At 38.6% G+C, this 15,146-nt stretch overlaps 1 protein-coding gene across 1 annotated transcript in view; it reads right to left on the minus strand.

Annotated features, from left to right (window-relative positions):
- wwp2 (WW domain containing E3 ubiquitin protein ligase 2) overlaps window positions 1-15,146 on the minus strand; it is a 44,687-nt gene that overhangs the window by 11,104 nt on the left and 18,437 nt on the right. Inside the window, exons 9-13 of the mRNA XM_029522297.1 lie at window positions 14,266-14,355; window positions 8,991-9,165; window positions 4,142-4,196; window positions 2,098-2,179; window positions 942-1,070 (exon numbers count right to left, since the gene is read on the minus strand). Of these exons, the coding sequence (XP_029378157.1) occupies window positions 942-1,070; window positions 2,098-2,179; window positions 4,142-4,196; window positions 8,991-9,165; window positions 14,266-14,355 (531 nt within the window). The remainder of the gene's footprint in view (window positions 1-941; window positions 1,071-2,097; window positions 2,180-4,141; window positions 4,197-8,990; window positions 9,166-14,265; window positions 14,356-15,146) is intronic.

The following is a 15,146-nucleotide window of genomic DNA, read 5'->3' on the forward strand; positions in this document are numbered from 1 at the left end:
ACTTCAGCCTGCTTTTCTAAAAAAATGGCTCCATGCCTCAAAGGAAAAGCTGAGTGCGAGTCTGATGCCGTTATAGTATAGGCTCCACCAACAATGGGGGGAAGGAATAAGCCAGTTATGTGGGGTGAGAAGAAGGGGCTTTGCAACATGTTGAGTTTGTACTGTCTGCACCATGAGACACATCACATCCTGGGTTAGAAAATGGAGACTGCAGTAACAGTGTGCTGACTGTGAAAAAAAAAGCTGTTGTAAAAAAACAATTATCTTTTCTGAAGCCCTCTACGACCATAAGCCGAAAATACACTTAAGTATCAACAGGAAAAGCACCTCACAGATGCAGTCAGATGCATACAGACAAATAGGAAAACATCATCTATAGCAGTGACTGCCTAAGCAAATACACTCTTGCAAGCAAAAGAAACAGAATGGCACAAACAATGGTGCACTCACACATGCCAGTGAAGTCTGCAGTGGATCTGCACATTCACCTTACAGAGCTCTGCCCTTATAGAGCTCTGAGACCTCAAGTTAAAGCATACATGCACAGAATCAGGGAAGGAGGTTTGTGTGAATGAGCATGCTACCAGGTACATATTGTCATGGAAAACATGACTTCTTGTCATTGTTAAATATCTGAGATGCTTAAAAGGATTGTCTGGAATGCATAAAAACAAACAAAAAGGAAAGGTCATGGACAGAACATGGTTCTAAAAAAGATAGTGACAAAAAAAATTAAAGCTATATATTTTTCTTGATTTTGGATGAATTTTCACAAAATAAAGGGACTGCAGTAAAAGGGAACAGCTGTGGTACAATTATGAGCGAAAATAATTTATCAAAAACTAGATGAGTTTAGTTTTTTTATCATTCTGTAAATTACTTAAATGTTTGGATTTTTTTGAAACAGCAGGCTTGGGAGGAAGGGCTGAGAGAATATTTACCCTGACTCAAACCCAGGTCGGGGATCTTTAAAGGTGGTTGTGCGTGAGTTGTGGTCCACAAAATATCGGACTCCTTCTGCGGTGTACTTCATCTCCCAGCCCGGGGGCAAGGGGTGCTCCTTGATCATCCTGCAACAGGGAGAGGGGCAGTGAGCACGGTCCTAACTGGTGGGTCCCCCTTTGAGAATGCAAGTAAAACACCTCCCTTGGCACCCTGTTGATCTAAATAAATGAATACTTAAGCAAAGCATGTGCCTGGGGTGGAATTTAGCTTCTCTAAGGATTCTGAGGGCTTGTTCGACCTTGATCCAGTTTTCAATCAAAGACAGGAAGAACCGAATGTTTTGTCTTTGTTTATTTTATGAATACAGATTGATAGAAAGCAAGATCAGTATCAGGGACCGTAGTTAGCCCTGTCACGTTTTGTCTGATCAGGCACCATCAACATACCAGTAGTAGCCAGATGGAAATATCCATCAATGTAGAGAACCCACTGATCATAAATTACTTAAAAGTTGCATAATTATGTGATTTATAAATAAAATTTTTGCAAAAAGATAAAATGTGCTTTATTTGTACACTTTTTCTTTTCTACTTTTATTGTGTGTTGTATTTGAACATTTTTTAATCTAGTCTCTTTGAAGTGTTTTAGTCTTTTGTAAATAAATTAAAACCCTCAAAATATCAGTAAGTGCTGAATGATAAGTTATTTGGAAGTTAACAGTATGCGAAGGATTGACTGAATCGAGTGTTAAAACATGTCAAGCTCACATCATAGAGAGCTCAGGACGACTTGCAGGATTTCTGCAACCCCCCCAAGGAGGGAAGAAGTGAGATGAGAATTCCGACCTTAAGTGGAATTTTTTTTACACAATTACTGATTTATTTTTTAATTTCACCATCTCAGAAAATTTGTCAAATTTATATCCTTTAGTAAAACAAGTTTAAATTTAGCATGAAAAAAACTAAAAACAAAAACTTTTAATTCAGTGGTGTCACTGATCATTAGCTCCAAGGGAAGCACCAGACTCAAGAGAAACTGGGTGTGAGGACTAGATGATTTTCTGCATGAGCAAACATCCAAAGCAAGGTACCACCTAACAAGCAGGCACATGCACATGCGCAAATTCGTATTTCTGCTGGCTCATAGTCTTACCCTTGGGTCCGTGGATCATCCCACTGAGTCGTTCTTGTATTGTGGTTGACAAAATACACTCTGCCATTGTCCTGACGCTTCTCTGCACAGATAAACACAAATTTACATTGAGGAGCAAGTTTTATTTCATGTGTGATATTAAAAGTTGTATTTTTGATTTTATTATACTAATGTTATATTAAAGGCAAAACAAATATGAAAGGACCTAAGTAAGGACCTGACTATTTGGGAACGAATAATGAATAAACACCACCAGGACAGAAAACCACCGAGTCCATGCGATATTTTGTGTTTTGAATTGAATAGCTCACCAGGATAAATCTCACTATGTGTGGATTTAATGCTGTGGTGAGGGTGTCTGCACATTAAAGTGGCTATGTTGTTTGGGATAAATGTGGAACAGATAACAGGGTAAATTTAAAATAAGGTAACGCGCTGGGAGCATTGTTAATAGTTTTAAATTGTATGAAAGGTTGCAAAATGTATACAAGTGTGTGTTTATGTGTGCGTGTGCATGCGGGTGTGACTGGTCTCAAAAAAGAGCAACTAGTTCCCCTTCCCCCTCCTTCCACTGCTTTAACATCTTTTTCTCATTAATAAGCGTGTGTGGAAGGCCTAGAAACAGTAGTGCTGTTATTGGAACTCTTACTAGCTTTCTTTTTGACTCACTCCTCCCCCACTACGCTATCCTGTTTAAGCCCCTTCCCCCTCCCATATTTCTTTCATTCACCAATTTCAATTTTCTTTCTTTCACCCCATCTTTCTTTCCTCCTATCTTTGTTTTCTTGAATTTAAGCCTAAAAAAATGTGAGGAAAGCAACCACAGCAGAGAGAAACGAGGAGTGCACCAAAGATTCAAATCTAAACCCGTGATATAATTGAGGGTTTCATCTTCAGGTCCAGTAACATGTTAAGAATGCATCATAGACATAGATTTTTGAAGAGAACCCAACAAAGTCTATGAAAATGTTGGTAAGACACGGCTGGAAGCAGTGTCTATTTATGAATGAATGTGTGTAACATGATCCAATTCTATCTGATTAGATAGTCAATCCCCAATTTACAAACGAGTTACATTCCAAAAGGCCATTCGTATCCTGAATTGTTCATAAGTTGTTTGTTTGTAATAGAGCACGTTTTAACACTAACGTAAGTACAAAGAACTGTGATGCTGGGGTGGTGTAGGCTACGGTGGTGCGCAGTGTGAGTCGCAGCAAAATTTGTACGAGGTGGAAGAACCGCACAGAACAAAATTTGAGCACACAGTAGGGGGGGAGTTCCGAACACAGTTTTAACTTGGGGTATTACCTGTGAATGTTCATAAAACAAATGTTTAATTTAAGTAGAGTAAGTAGAGTAGTGACTATTAATTTGGGAAAATGTTGGCTCCTGAGAATTCCCATTTATAATGTGGACTCCACAGTAAAAGGTAGTTCATGTGTTTACTATTTTGTATAACATGAACAGAAGAACAAGTGTTGGGAAAATAGAGATAGTATAAATCCATATTTTCCATAATGAATATATACAAATCAATGTTGGGTGTAGAAAAATACAGAAATCTGCTCTCATCTTCACAAAACAACCTGAAGCAAAAAAGGTCAAAGAACCAGCAATGAGTCCAATTTTGCATTTTGTCTTCCCATAAAAATGTACAAACGGCTCTGACAAATGTGGAACTGAAAATATTTATCCACGCTTCAATCAACCTCACTCTCTCAGGTGCAAGCAGAAATGACTTTGATGGAACAAATCAAGTAATAAATTTTTATATCTTTACAAACTGCAATGATTTACTACTGACCTCTGGCAAGAATCATTAAAATACATTGGCTGGAAGGGCTGCAGTTTTTGACTGAAAACAGCTCAGAGTCAAGATGTGGGTCCTGCCTGCCCACATTCATTTCACTACAAGTTATTTTCAGCACAAGTAGACTGAAACAGACCATCAGAATGACCAAAATCTCTATGATCTTGTACTAAAAAAATTACTGATGCTAAGGTTTGTCTTCTATCAGTTGACTAGTGTGTTCAGCAAACTTACCCCATCCAGGAGGCAGTGGGCCCAGAGGGTCATTTTCCAGTGGTCCACCAGATGGCTGAGGGAGAAACAGAGAGACAAAACAAATCCTGTTAGGTTCACCTCTCTGTCTCTCTGCTCTGTCCTCCTGTTGTACACTGTACGTTACTCTGTTTTTTATCCCCACATAAGGATGAGGAAAGGAAGGAAAAGTTTGGGTGAAAAACAACCCCAAAAATGCAGAATGGAGGGAATAGTGTCGAGGTTGCAGATGAGCAAGAAAAAAATAAGATGAAACTCAGTAAAACTCACTCAATGATGTTTTCCGAGATTCTGGCAATTAGATGAAAGCCTCAGAGGTGCAAAGTCTTCCCTAAACGTAGCTAAATCAGGAAATCAAGATATCTTTGTAAAGTGTGTGTGTTTTTAAGTGGTAAGGGCAGATGAGGGTGGGGGTGGCTCCTCTCTGCTGAAGCGGTAAGGGGCATCTGAAAGAGCTGACTGCCTGGCTGTTCGTATGCCTTCCAAAAACGACATGCTTGGTAGGAGGATAAAACAACAACCCTGTTCCAATAAGCTTACTGGCTGGATGCATGCCCCACCTCTCTGCTTCCCACTTACCTCCTCAAATACACCCCACGTCCCACTCCTCCACCTCCCCCACCTCGGCACCCCTCCCTTCTTCACCCCGAGGTCCTCCTCCTTTTTTCTCTTGCTCTTTTCTAATGCTGCTGTGAAAGTAAGCAGGGTAGTGCAATGTCTGAGGGAACTGAAGGAACATTCATGCTTGTTCCAGACTGGATACCCCTGCCCCACCCATCCCACCTCCTCATCCGCTGCCCTAACCCACCCTAGGTCTGACAAAAGGCACCTTTATTCACCCTGGGCTTGGAAACTACTGGGTTTATTCAGCCTCCTCTGTGTGTGTGTGTGTGTGTGTGTGTGTGCCTCAGTGTGGAAAGTTTGTCTATGACAAACAGTCAGTCAGTGTGTACCCTCACGTTAGAATACACACACACAAGAATGCATTAGCTTCAGTGGAAAAGTATGCTGAAAAGACACTTGTTAGGATTAAGCAGTTGCTTAGAGTTTTTCGTGCTGAAAGATGGTTATAAAAACACTTTGGTTTTAGGTGTGTCACAAACAACTTTTGCATCATTAACTGTAACGCCAAGTACTGCCACCTCTAATGACTGCATGTTATCTAATGTTAGCATTGCTTGTAGTGGTGCTTTAAATAAGAATTTGAGCTCACAGTGCTCAATATGTGTTAACTGCAAAATGCCAAACAAACTGCAATAGTAAATGATAAATTATGCATTCACTAAGGTGAGAAGAACTACGGCCTCCAAATGAAAACTGAAGTAGCTTCAAAGGGGTATTTTCATGAAGACATGTTGTACCAATGTTGCATTTATGTACTGCTAGCTGTAGAATATTATCTACCGAATGCCAACGTCACTTTATACAGCATTTCCCAAAAAGAAATGTGACTGCACCCATTTTAGGTGGCTCTGTCATGGAAACTCTGAGAAAGCTTGGATAGAGAGGACTGGGTTTGCTGGAGGAGTAAGATGGGCACATAACTGAATTTCAGGGTGTGTGTGTGTGTGTGTGTGGGTGGGTGGGTGTGTGTGTGTGTTTGTGTGTGTGTGTGTGTGTGTGTGTGTGTGTGTGTGTGTGTGTGTGTGTGTCGCTACCATCAACAGCCAATCTATGCCCCTGAACCCCACCCTTTTAGGTTTTCTGTGACTAAAAAAGGTAAAAGGAGACTATAATGATATAAAGACATGATGACTTCATCCTGGCTCCAACCATTCATCTCCTCAGCAGCTTCCAGACAGACTGAGACTGAAGGAAGGAAAAGAAAGAGAAACTGAGAAAACAAGAGAGGGAAGAAGAGAGGGAAAAAGCTGCCATTTGGCAGAAAGGTGTGAAATAAAGGTTGGGTGTTATGGCTCTGGAAAGAATAAAGACTCATTTCAATGCAGCACATGTGAAAGGTACTTTAACAATGAACAATTAATTTATACAAATGTCATTTTAAGGTACATTTTGAATTTTTCACTAGCTTTCCACCTCTGCAAGGAACAGAAAAGCACATTTGTGTACTTGGAATGAAGGGAAAAAACAGGAGTCTAGTGAAGTTGGAACTAGGTCAGTGAGTTCGTCAGTCATTGACACACAAAATTAGCTGGAATATCTGAGAATTCGTTCCTCGTCTCATGTTGAGTGATGTTCACTCCCCCAGTGTTCAAAACGCTGTGTTTAACACAAGCTCTATGAGTGCTGCTGAAAATCTTTTTACATAGTTTTTGTAATTTTAGTTGAAAAATTATAATTAACTGATAACTAAAACAGCTGAGCATTCTTGCGATGAATCAATCAGTTAAGAAAAACCAACAAGTACACCATTGAGGCGAACTTTCGTAATACATGATCATCATTCTTAACTTTTGTCATGAAAAGCCCTAAACCATTATCTAACCAAATAAGAAGTGATACAAAGCAAACAATTGCAAATTTGTCACATAATCACACAACCAAAGTAAGAGTTGCACTTCCCCATCAGCACATAACATGACGATGAGCATGGGAAGATACAGTGTGAGGTGACAGGGATAGGTGTATGCAAGTGTTGTGAAAGTCAAAACAACTGATGTGCAGTTATTATAGTTTGGCCCCTTAATCCCAGTTAAGCAGCAGCTGAGGTAGCTAATGTAAGTTGTTAAATCACTAAAATCATTAGTGCCAGATTGCTGAAAATTGGGATAATATTTTTGTTTCTCCTTGGATTCATAAATCTTTATAACTCTAGAACCTTGCGTCAGAAACATCAGTTTTTTTTATTTTTCTTTAATATTAAATTAGTCCAGTGACAGTTGTCTCTATATCCAGGAACCGGTAATTACTGAAGTTGTTTTTACATTATCTTAGTGATGACAATTGATCAAAAAGTGAACACAAAACACACACACAATTTTATCTGAGGGTGTACCCCACTCCACAAATATCAAGTAAACAATTTATCTGTTGTTGACCTCTCAGTGCAGATGGCAGAGAGAAACTTTAACGCATAACAGTTTCATGCATTTAAACTACAAGATTGTAACTATTGTAAATAATCTGCTCAGCCATCTTCTCTCCACAGTGCTTTGTACAGTACAGTATGATATTGTAGCGATAACTAATTTAACTAATGTTAAATACACATAAAGCATTAAAGGACTCTTTTTTGTTCATATCATGAATATTAACAGCGCATCAGTGCAGTTTCCCTCAATCACGTTCATTGTCTATTCATTAAAAAGCCACTTATTTAAGTTCTTTATAGAAATATGAGCACTGATGGATTGTGTGTAAACATAAGTGACATGCTGCTGTGGGCTCGTGTGTGACTTTTCTGTTCAGAGCTTTGATAAAACAAAGGGCTGATTCAAGTGGTACTGTTAAGGGTCTTTGTTTCAGTGAGAATCAACATAAAGCCAGAGAAGGAGAGAGAAGAAGAAGGAGTTGACTGAGAGAAGGGAAAAGGAAGGGGCTGAGGCTAAGGGCTAATTTGAAGGTGAAGGATGAAGCATGACAAAAACAGAAAAAAGGAGAGGAACAGCACAAATCATCAACATTGTGACATGAAGTAAACAACATTTGGAGAGGCGACTGAATAGTACATTGAAAGGAAGGTACAGAGGTAAGAGAACGACTGAGAAACCACAGCAGTTGATGGTTAATCCATCTAAAATGCAGGATGGAAAGATGGAAAGATAAAAAGAATGCTAAATTCCCACTGCCATCACAATTTACAACTCCTTAACTATTAGAAGATAAGCTACCAAACAGCATCATTTCCCTCCCTGGATTAACAAAGTATCTCTTGTTCTGATTCTGAATGGTAAAGGTAAAGGATGAGGTTAAGGTGGTTAAGGTTGTAGGGTGGAAGCAGGGTTCGTGATCCTTAGGCTGCTTTCTAGGGCTCCTAACTAGCTGCAATTACACTCCGAGCACAGACAGACATGACAGATGTGGATCAACTAAAAGTGAGAATCTGTCTATGTCCTCATGTACTTAAGAAGTATAAACATTGTATGTATGTAACATGTATGCATAACTTGTGCACTTGGTCATTCTGAACAGATACAGTTCTGCACAGGGTGCATATGAGAGTGTACAGTATCATGGTACATCGAGAAGGACAGCAGGCCCCGTGACACTCTTTAGTTGCCATCTGTTACAGAAAAGAAATGTGGCACCTGACCTCAACATTACAGGCCTGTGAACACATCTGCTCAACACACTGCGCATGCACGCGCACAAACACACCGTTTTTCGTGGAACAAGAGGCTGATTGTTATTTGGTTATTGGTTATGAATTGGTTATGATTAGTGAGTTTTGTGCAATTATGTTTCTATTGTACCTCCCTGTAGCATGAGTGTTAGTTAGGCAGTGGAGCATGTTGCCATGTTCAAAGTTAGACTTTGAGATCTTTTGTGTGTTTTCTTGTTCACACACTGGGGCCATAAATAGTCCCCACTATCAGCAATGTGGGCATTCCACTCTTTTATCATAGAGGGCAGATCTGCCTTTTGCCTTTTCTCACATGCTACAGAGTGAATGGAGAGAAAATAATTGAAATGTTTATGTTTAAATTGCGAGAGGATCCACAAGGAGACAGAAACTGCACAGAATGACAGAATAGGAAAATTATTTGGCATTAAAAGAAGTGGACAATTGGTGTCGGGGCCAGTTTTTCTAATGGTTGTGTAATATTGCTAGTATAATCTAAAAATGACTGTCAAGTCTTTTGCTTTAGCAATTTTTTATTATCTCATGCATAATGTGCATATAACCTTGGCCAGTGAATACCTGGATTACCTGGTAGAGGAAACGCTGACTGAACTGGTGCATGGCACCCTGTAGCTGGCTGCGCTGGCTCTGCCACTGCTGGTAGTTGCGCACTGACTCTGCTGTGGGCCTCTGCCATGTGGTGGTTCTGGTATTGTGGTCAACATAGTAGAATCTGCCTTGCTGGTCAACTCGCTTCTCCCAGCTGCATGAGTGTCAAAAAAAAAAAAAAAAAGATGGGAGTAAGTAGGTGGGTTGTTATATTAAAAAGCAACTGACAGCAATAGCACAAATCGATAAAGACAAGCAAAATGAAACAAATAAGAAAGAGGAAAGAAGAGGAGAGCATGAAGAGAGTGTGGGAAGAAAGAAAAGTGAAGCAAAGGAGGAGGTAGTAAAGGATGGTAAGACATTAGGAATGTAGAAGGACAGAGGCGGAAGGAAGAAAGAAGAGAGGAAGGATAAAAGAAATAACACTGCTTATATGTTTAAAACAAACCACTCCTGACAGAAATTACACCTTACACACTTAAACACAATGCCAGCAAATTTTAGAAAAAACAAAATAAATGGAAGGTGCCTTTTCTGTGTTTTTTTGACTAAGAAAAAAAAATGCACGTGCGTCATTTCTTGATAGTGCAATTACAAAGACGTGTAAATATCCTGTTCTTCATCTATGTTAGGGGCTCTGGAATTGGATTAAGCTATAGATCCATTAGGTCAATGGAAACAAACACACACATACACATACAGACCAAGGATTCGCAAAGTCGCACATGCAAAACACGTGAAAAAGGCCCACATAAATAGATTTGTTCCCTAGATTTAATTGAGATTGACTGCTACCCCACTGCTATTTTCATATTTCTGAGTGAAGCGCTATAAAATTTGGAAAACAGAACTGACTTCTGCATCATGACAAATAATAAAAAAAAAAAAAAAAAACACGCACACAAGCTTGTGAAACATACAAACTAAAAGGGGATATTTTTATAAGTGGACACACAGTATGATTTCAACTCCAGTCAGGATACCAAAAAAAAAAAAAACAAAACAAAACAAAAAAACAGTAACACAGCAATGACGGTTCAACATGAGCTTTAGAAGAAACTACCGTAATTTCCGGACTATAGAGCACACCTGCATATAAGGCATATCCGCTAAATTTAAAGAGAAAAACTGTTTTGTACATGTATAGGCCGCACTTGTCGGAAGTATGGGAGGAAATGGCATATGGCAGGAATTATGTTACACAGAAAGATTTGGCCTATTTTCCAGATCGATCGACTTCAACTTGAAAGCTGCATCATATTCATTGCTTCATGTGTTTTCCATGATAAGGGTGTGTGCATGAAGCGCAAAATAAATGGATAATCTGAAGAATTTAGTGTGGGTGTGTTTAACTTAATTAGAATAATTTCATTGGCCCACTGTGACCTGTTCGGTAATGTCATTGGTTTGATGCTACTCTAAACGTGTTTGCGGCATGAAGCTCGTTACCCATAAAAATCCATAAATTACCCGCATAGTTGTTTAAACCGCAGGGTTCAAAGTGTGTGAAAAAAGTAGCAGTTTATAATCTGGAAATTACGGTATGCTTTTAAAATATTCTAAATTCCCTTAATTTATCTACCGAAAGGCTGGCACTGGATTATATAAATTACAGTTAGAAAAATGTAAATTACAATTCCAGGGTTTAAAACTCAAATTCGTCTGCTGAGGGAATTTTAGTGTAATGCTAACATAATTAGCACTGCTGTCTGCAGTGAGAGCTGAACCTAGGCAGTAGGTAGTGTATACTGATTAGCTGTTTATCTAATGCAGTGTTTCCTCTACATTCATTTAGCCGCCACGCCTTCAAATTTCTTTTATTTCTCTCCACCTTCACCGCACAGCCTGTGTGATGATGAGCACAACAGCGGGGGGAGGGGAGGAAAGAGGAGGAGATGGAAGGGACGAAGTGGGGTGGTTGGGGGATCCTATTGGAGTTCATTGCTTGCGAGAGCACGGCCTTGAAAGTGACATCACATAAGGCACCAGGTCAGAGTCAGAGAAGTGTAGTCGTGAGGAATAAGGCAGTGAATTACCGGAGAAAAGGTAGAATTATTAGCCAACTCAGTGACGCTAACTTGGGTAAACTAATTAATAACATTAAGCTAATATCTACACGTCATCATCTATTAACTGCTGACTGCATTTTCAGATGAACTTGTTTAAATATTTCTCTAAAAAGAGAAAGACAACTGGAAAAGATGACGGCCGTCATGTATCATTAGCCTTTTATTTACTTTTTCTTTTTTTTTACATTCAACCTTTATCTGACATTGTTTATGGCTGAGGTGTATAGGTTGTAGTGGTTGTAAGGGAAAAAGCCATTTTCAACTGGCCACGCCCCCCTTGGAGAGCCTGCTGCCACTGCTGAAAAAAAAAATCCCAGAGGAGACACTGTAATGTAATTTTGCTAACTAATAATGACATTTTGTTTTCTTCAAATGGGAAAACATCTTTTTCTTGTGGTTTAATACTCTGCTTTATCTTTTTCATTTCTTTATCTCTTTAAAATTTAACACCGAGTTTGTCAGGCTGGAAAGACACTAATATAACTTTTCAGGTTTAAAGTTGGATCATGATCCAAGTTAATCTTAAATACTTAAATATTATAGACCCCCCCCCAAAAAAAAATTATTAAAGATTAAAAAAAAAAACAAAAAACAAAACAAAACATTTATTAAAAAAAAACAACTATTGATTTATTTTGAACTGTGAGTTATTTTGATATCTTAATATATATATCTATATATTAATAATGATGTTTGCAGAATACTGATTAGATTGCAGGCTGAAAGTACAAAAAGTACCCTTATGAGCTTTCAAATTTGAACCTTTTAGTATTAAACACCATGCCGATTGTAATAGTCTTTTAAGCCTCTATATTAGGCCAAGTGTAGCAATGCCACAAAAGACCCCAGATTTAAAACTCAAGTACATATAGTGCAGAGATGCTGATGCTGAAAAGCTCAAACATTGTGTGAATTCAATTAGTGAAGGCTTGGAAATTACAGCCTTTTCGATAACATGTCCAAGTCCTGTACTGGAGCTTAAACACTTCATAAAATTCTGGCTGTGATGGTATATTGCTATTTCTCCAACTACTGATCAAAGTACATCTTAAACAGATGCTCATTAAATAGAAAGACTATGTTAAGAGTAATCCATGAAAATCTATTTTAAGACATGGATGATCACAGGGGCCAAATTCAATTTCAGAACATGTTTTGATATTTAAAAGATTGTCACTCAGGCAAATCAAAGCACAACACCATGTAGAACAGAATTCGCACCCAGAGAGGTTTGGAAATATTTTAGGCAGGATTGACTGCAGAAGTAATGGTAACAGCTTTAAACAATAGCAAGGGCTCTATTTGACCAATTTTCCAATTAACTTACTAAACCTCAACCAATAATTCCAAAAAGAACAGTTTAGACAAAATGGAATCATGGCAACACACAATCTTGCTTAACTTACTAGTCTCTGTGTTTGAACCTGGTTGGTATAACTTTATTGTGTGATGCCTAACGTTAAACTCAAGGAAATGTGTTATAACTTAAAGACCAGAGTCGCTGAGCTTGTAGTGCACGACTGGTTACATTACAGTATATTTAAAGAGCAGTGTGGCTCAGAAGCTTACTCTGGTTTTGGATGACTTTCTTTCTTTCTTTCTTTTTTTTTTTTAAGTTACGATGCTGGATTGCTCAACAACCTCAAACCTCTAAACAGTTCCTGGTGTGTATGTCTTGAGTGCTTAGCCCGGCATTAGCCTGGTAGTTGATCTCTGAAGGGCTATAGGCCAGCAGCCAATATAGCACTGCATGGAAGTATGTGTAGCACTAAGAAAGAACTTCTGTTCTCAAGGCCCCTATGCTCCCATTCCTTCTATGGAAAATCTGAGATGGGGATTGGAAGTTTGGGGAGAAGTGGTGGTGACCTTTTCCTAAAAACAGCCTCTCTTTCTCTCTGCCATGCAGCCTCACACACACTGTGAAAATCAATAAATGATTGGTGCAAGTAAAAATTCATAAAAGGGTTGGACTTTGGCATACTCTTATAATGCGGTACACAAAGAGAGGGAGAAGCTGTTTCCATTATGCTGGCTCAAAAACTAGCACATAAATACTAGAATCTAATCTGTGATTTATGACCAATGACAATGTGAATTATTATAAAAGAGGACATAAAACATACAAGCAGGAACAAGAAACATGTGACAAGACTGAGGTTGAACATGACTTTTCCTTGAATGCAATCAAAAAGATGCATTTGGCACCTATAGATGCCAAATGCGATTTAACAGGTAGTAAACACCGTTGCCTCACAGCAAAAAAGTTCTGGAGTGTAGTGCCTTTCTTTGTGGAGTTTGCATGTTCTTTCTGTGCTTGCATGAGTTCTCTCTGGTTACTCCGCCTTCCTTCCACGGTCCAAAGACATGTATGTTTAGGTTAATTGGTGGCTGCAAATTTCCTGTAGGAATGAATGGTTGTGTATCTCTGGCTTTCTCTATACTTAAGCTCTGTGATACACTGACAACCTGTTCAAGATGTACTTCACCCTCACCCAATGTAAGCTGTGATTGGCTCCAGTCTTCCCCTACAATCCTGATGGCTAGCTGTATAGATAACAAATGCATGGATGTCCTAGATTCTCAATGAAAAGCTTGCAGATAATCCAAACTGAGAAGAACTAGGAAATAAAAAATAGCTCTCCTGTATTAACCTGTATTATGTGCATTGGACAAATAGAATTTAAAATATCTTTCACCTACAAAGTCATTCTTACTCTTATCCCATTATCCAAACAGAATACTCCACACTCTAAATACAGTCCTACCTGGGGTCCTAGAATCTTGAAGAGTAGAATGATATGCAGCTTTCAGCTCCTTTGGATTCAGCAGCCAACACTACATATAACATCAGGCCCTGATAACACTTCTGAATGATCCATTATGTATCTCATGATTTGGCCCTGTCTTTATACTACTACCTAGTGAATATTGGGACAGTATCGAAAGTGGATGTTCGAAGTAAATGTCTCAGCCTGTTTTGAGACTATTTTACTGGCCAATCCAAAATAAGTGAGCAGTCACATTCATTTTCTGTACTTCTGCTCATGTAGTTACTTTCATTTCATTTTTGATAAATGTCAATGTTGATAAACAATATGAACAGGTAGCCTTACCTTTTTAACCTTAAAGTCTGTTGAGCAATTGACGAATCAACACAAAAACACATCAAATGTTAAGAGGCCTACCCTGGTGGCAGTGGTCTCTCCCAGGTTGTGGTTTTGGTGTTGTGGTCAACATAGTATACCCTGCCATGGGGCAGAACCCTCTGTTCCCAGCTTAAAAGACAGAATGAGAAAAAAGAGCTATAATTATTCTAATAAACCTTTCTCCCCATTTGACAACTTAGATTTTTCTTTAGGATGGAAATTGTCCCACCACCAACCAAGACATTGGGAATTACTGATGCCAAGCTAAAGGTTTAAAGCTTTATTTGTGGTAATCATTTTATATTGCAATCAAAACTGTAAATTCTCAGTTATCTTATTCATTCCTCACTGAAATCCTTTAAGTTCATAAATTATTTCAAATGTGCACTAGCAGTCAAGATATTGGAAATAGCTTTTTGACAACTTTCTATATCATAGAACAACACTGAAGACATCAGAGCACACACAAAACAGGAGGAGGACATAAGATTTTCTTAAAAGCCCTTAAAGGTAGAGCCTTCACAGGGTGAAGCAGCAGACACATATCAATGTCAATATTATATTCAGAGTTGATCTCACGGCTCTGGTCTTGCAGAATGCTGGACAGAAGTCATCACTGCAAATAGCTCCATTAATTTAATTTGGGTGCACATGGTTAATTACTGAAGAGGATTTTGTCCTTGGGTTTTGAAAATAGACGTCTCATGATTGAAATTCTGTGTCCTGGAATTGTATATTAAATGCATCTTCTGATGGACAACATTTCTGATTTTAAATCTTAGAGAAATTGAATGTTAGATTTGTTTTAGAAAGAAGCAGTGAACATCATCTGTGAAGTTAGCGAGTGCTTTCATTCTGGTGACAATATTTTTTCAGTTTTGAATTGCGCTGCGATTAGTTAATAATGAAAGCAACTAAGA

Source organism: Echeneis naucrates, chromosome 16, assembly GCF_900963305.1.
Source record: "Echeneis naucrates chromosome 16, fEcheNa1.1, whole genome shotgun sequence".
Classification (NCBI taxonomy): Eukaryota; Metazoa; Chordata; class Actinopteri; order Carangiformes; family Echeneidae; genus Echeneis; species Echeneis naucrates.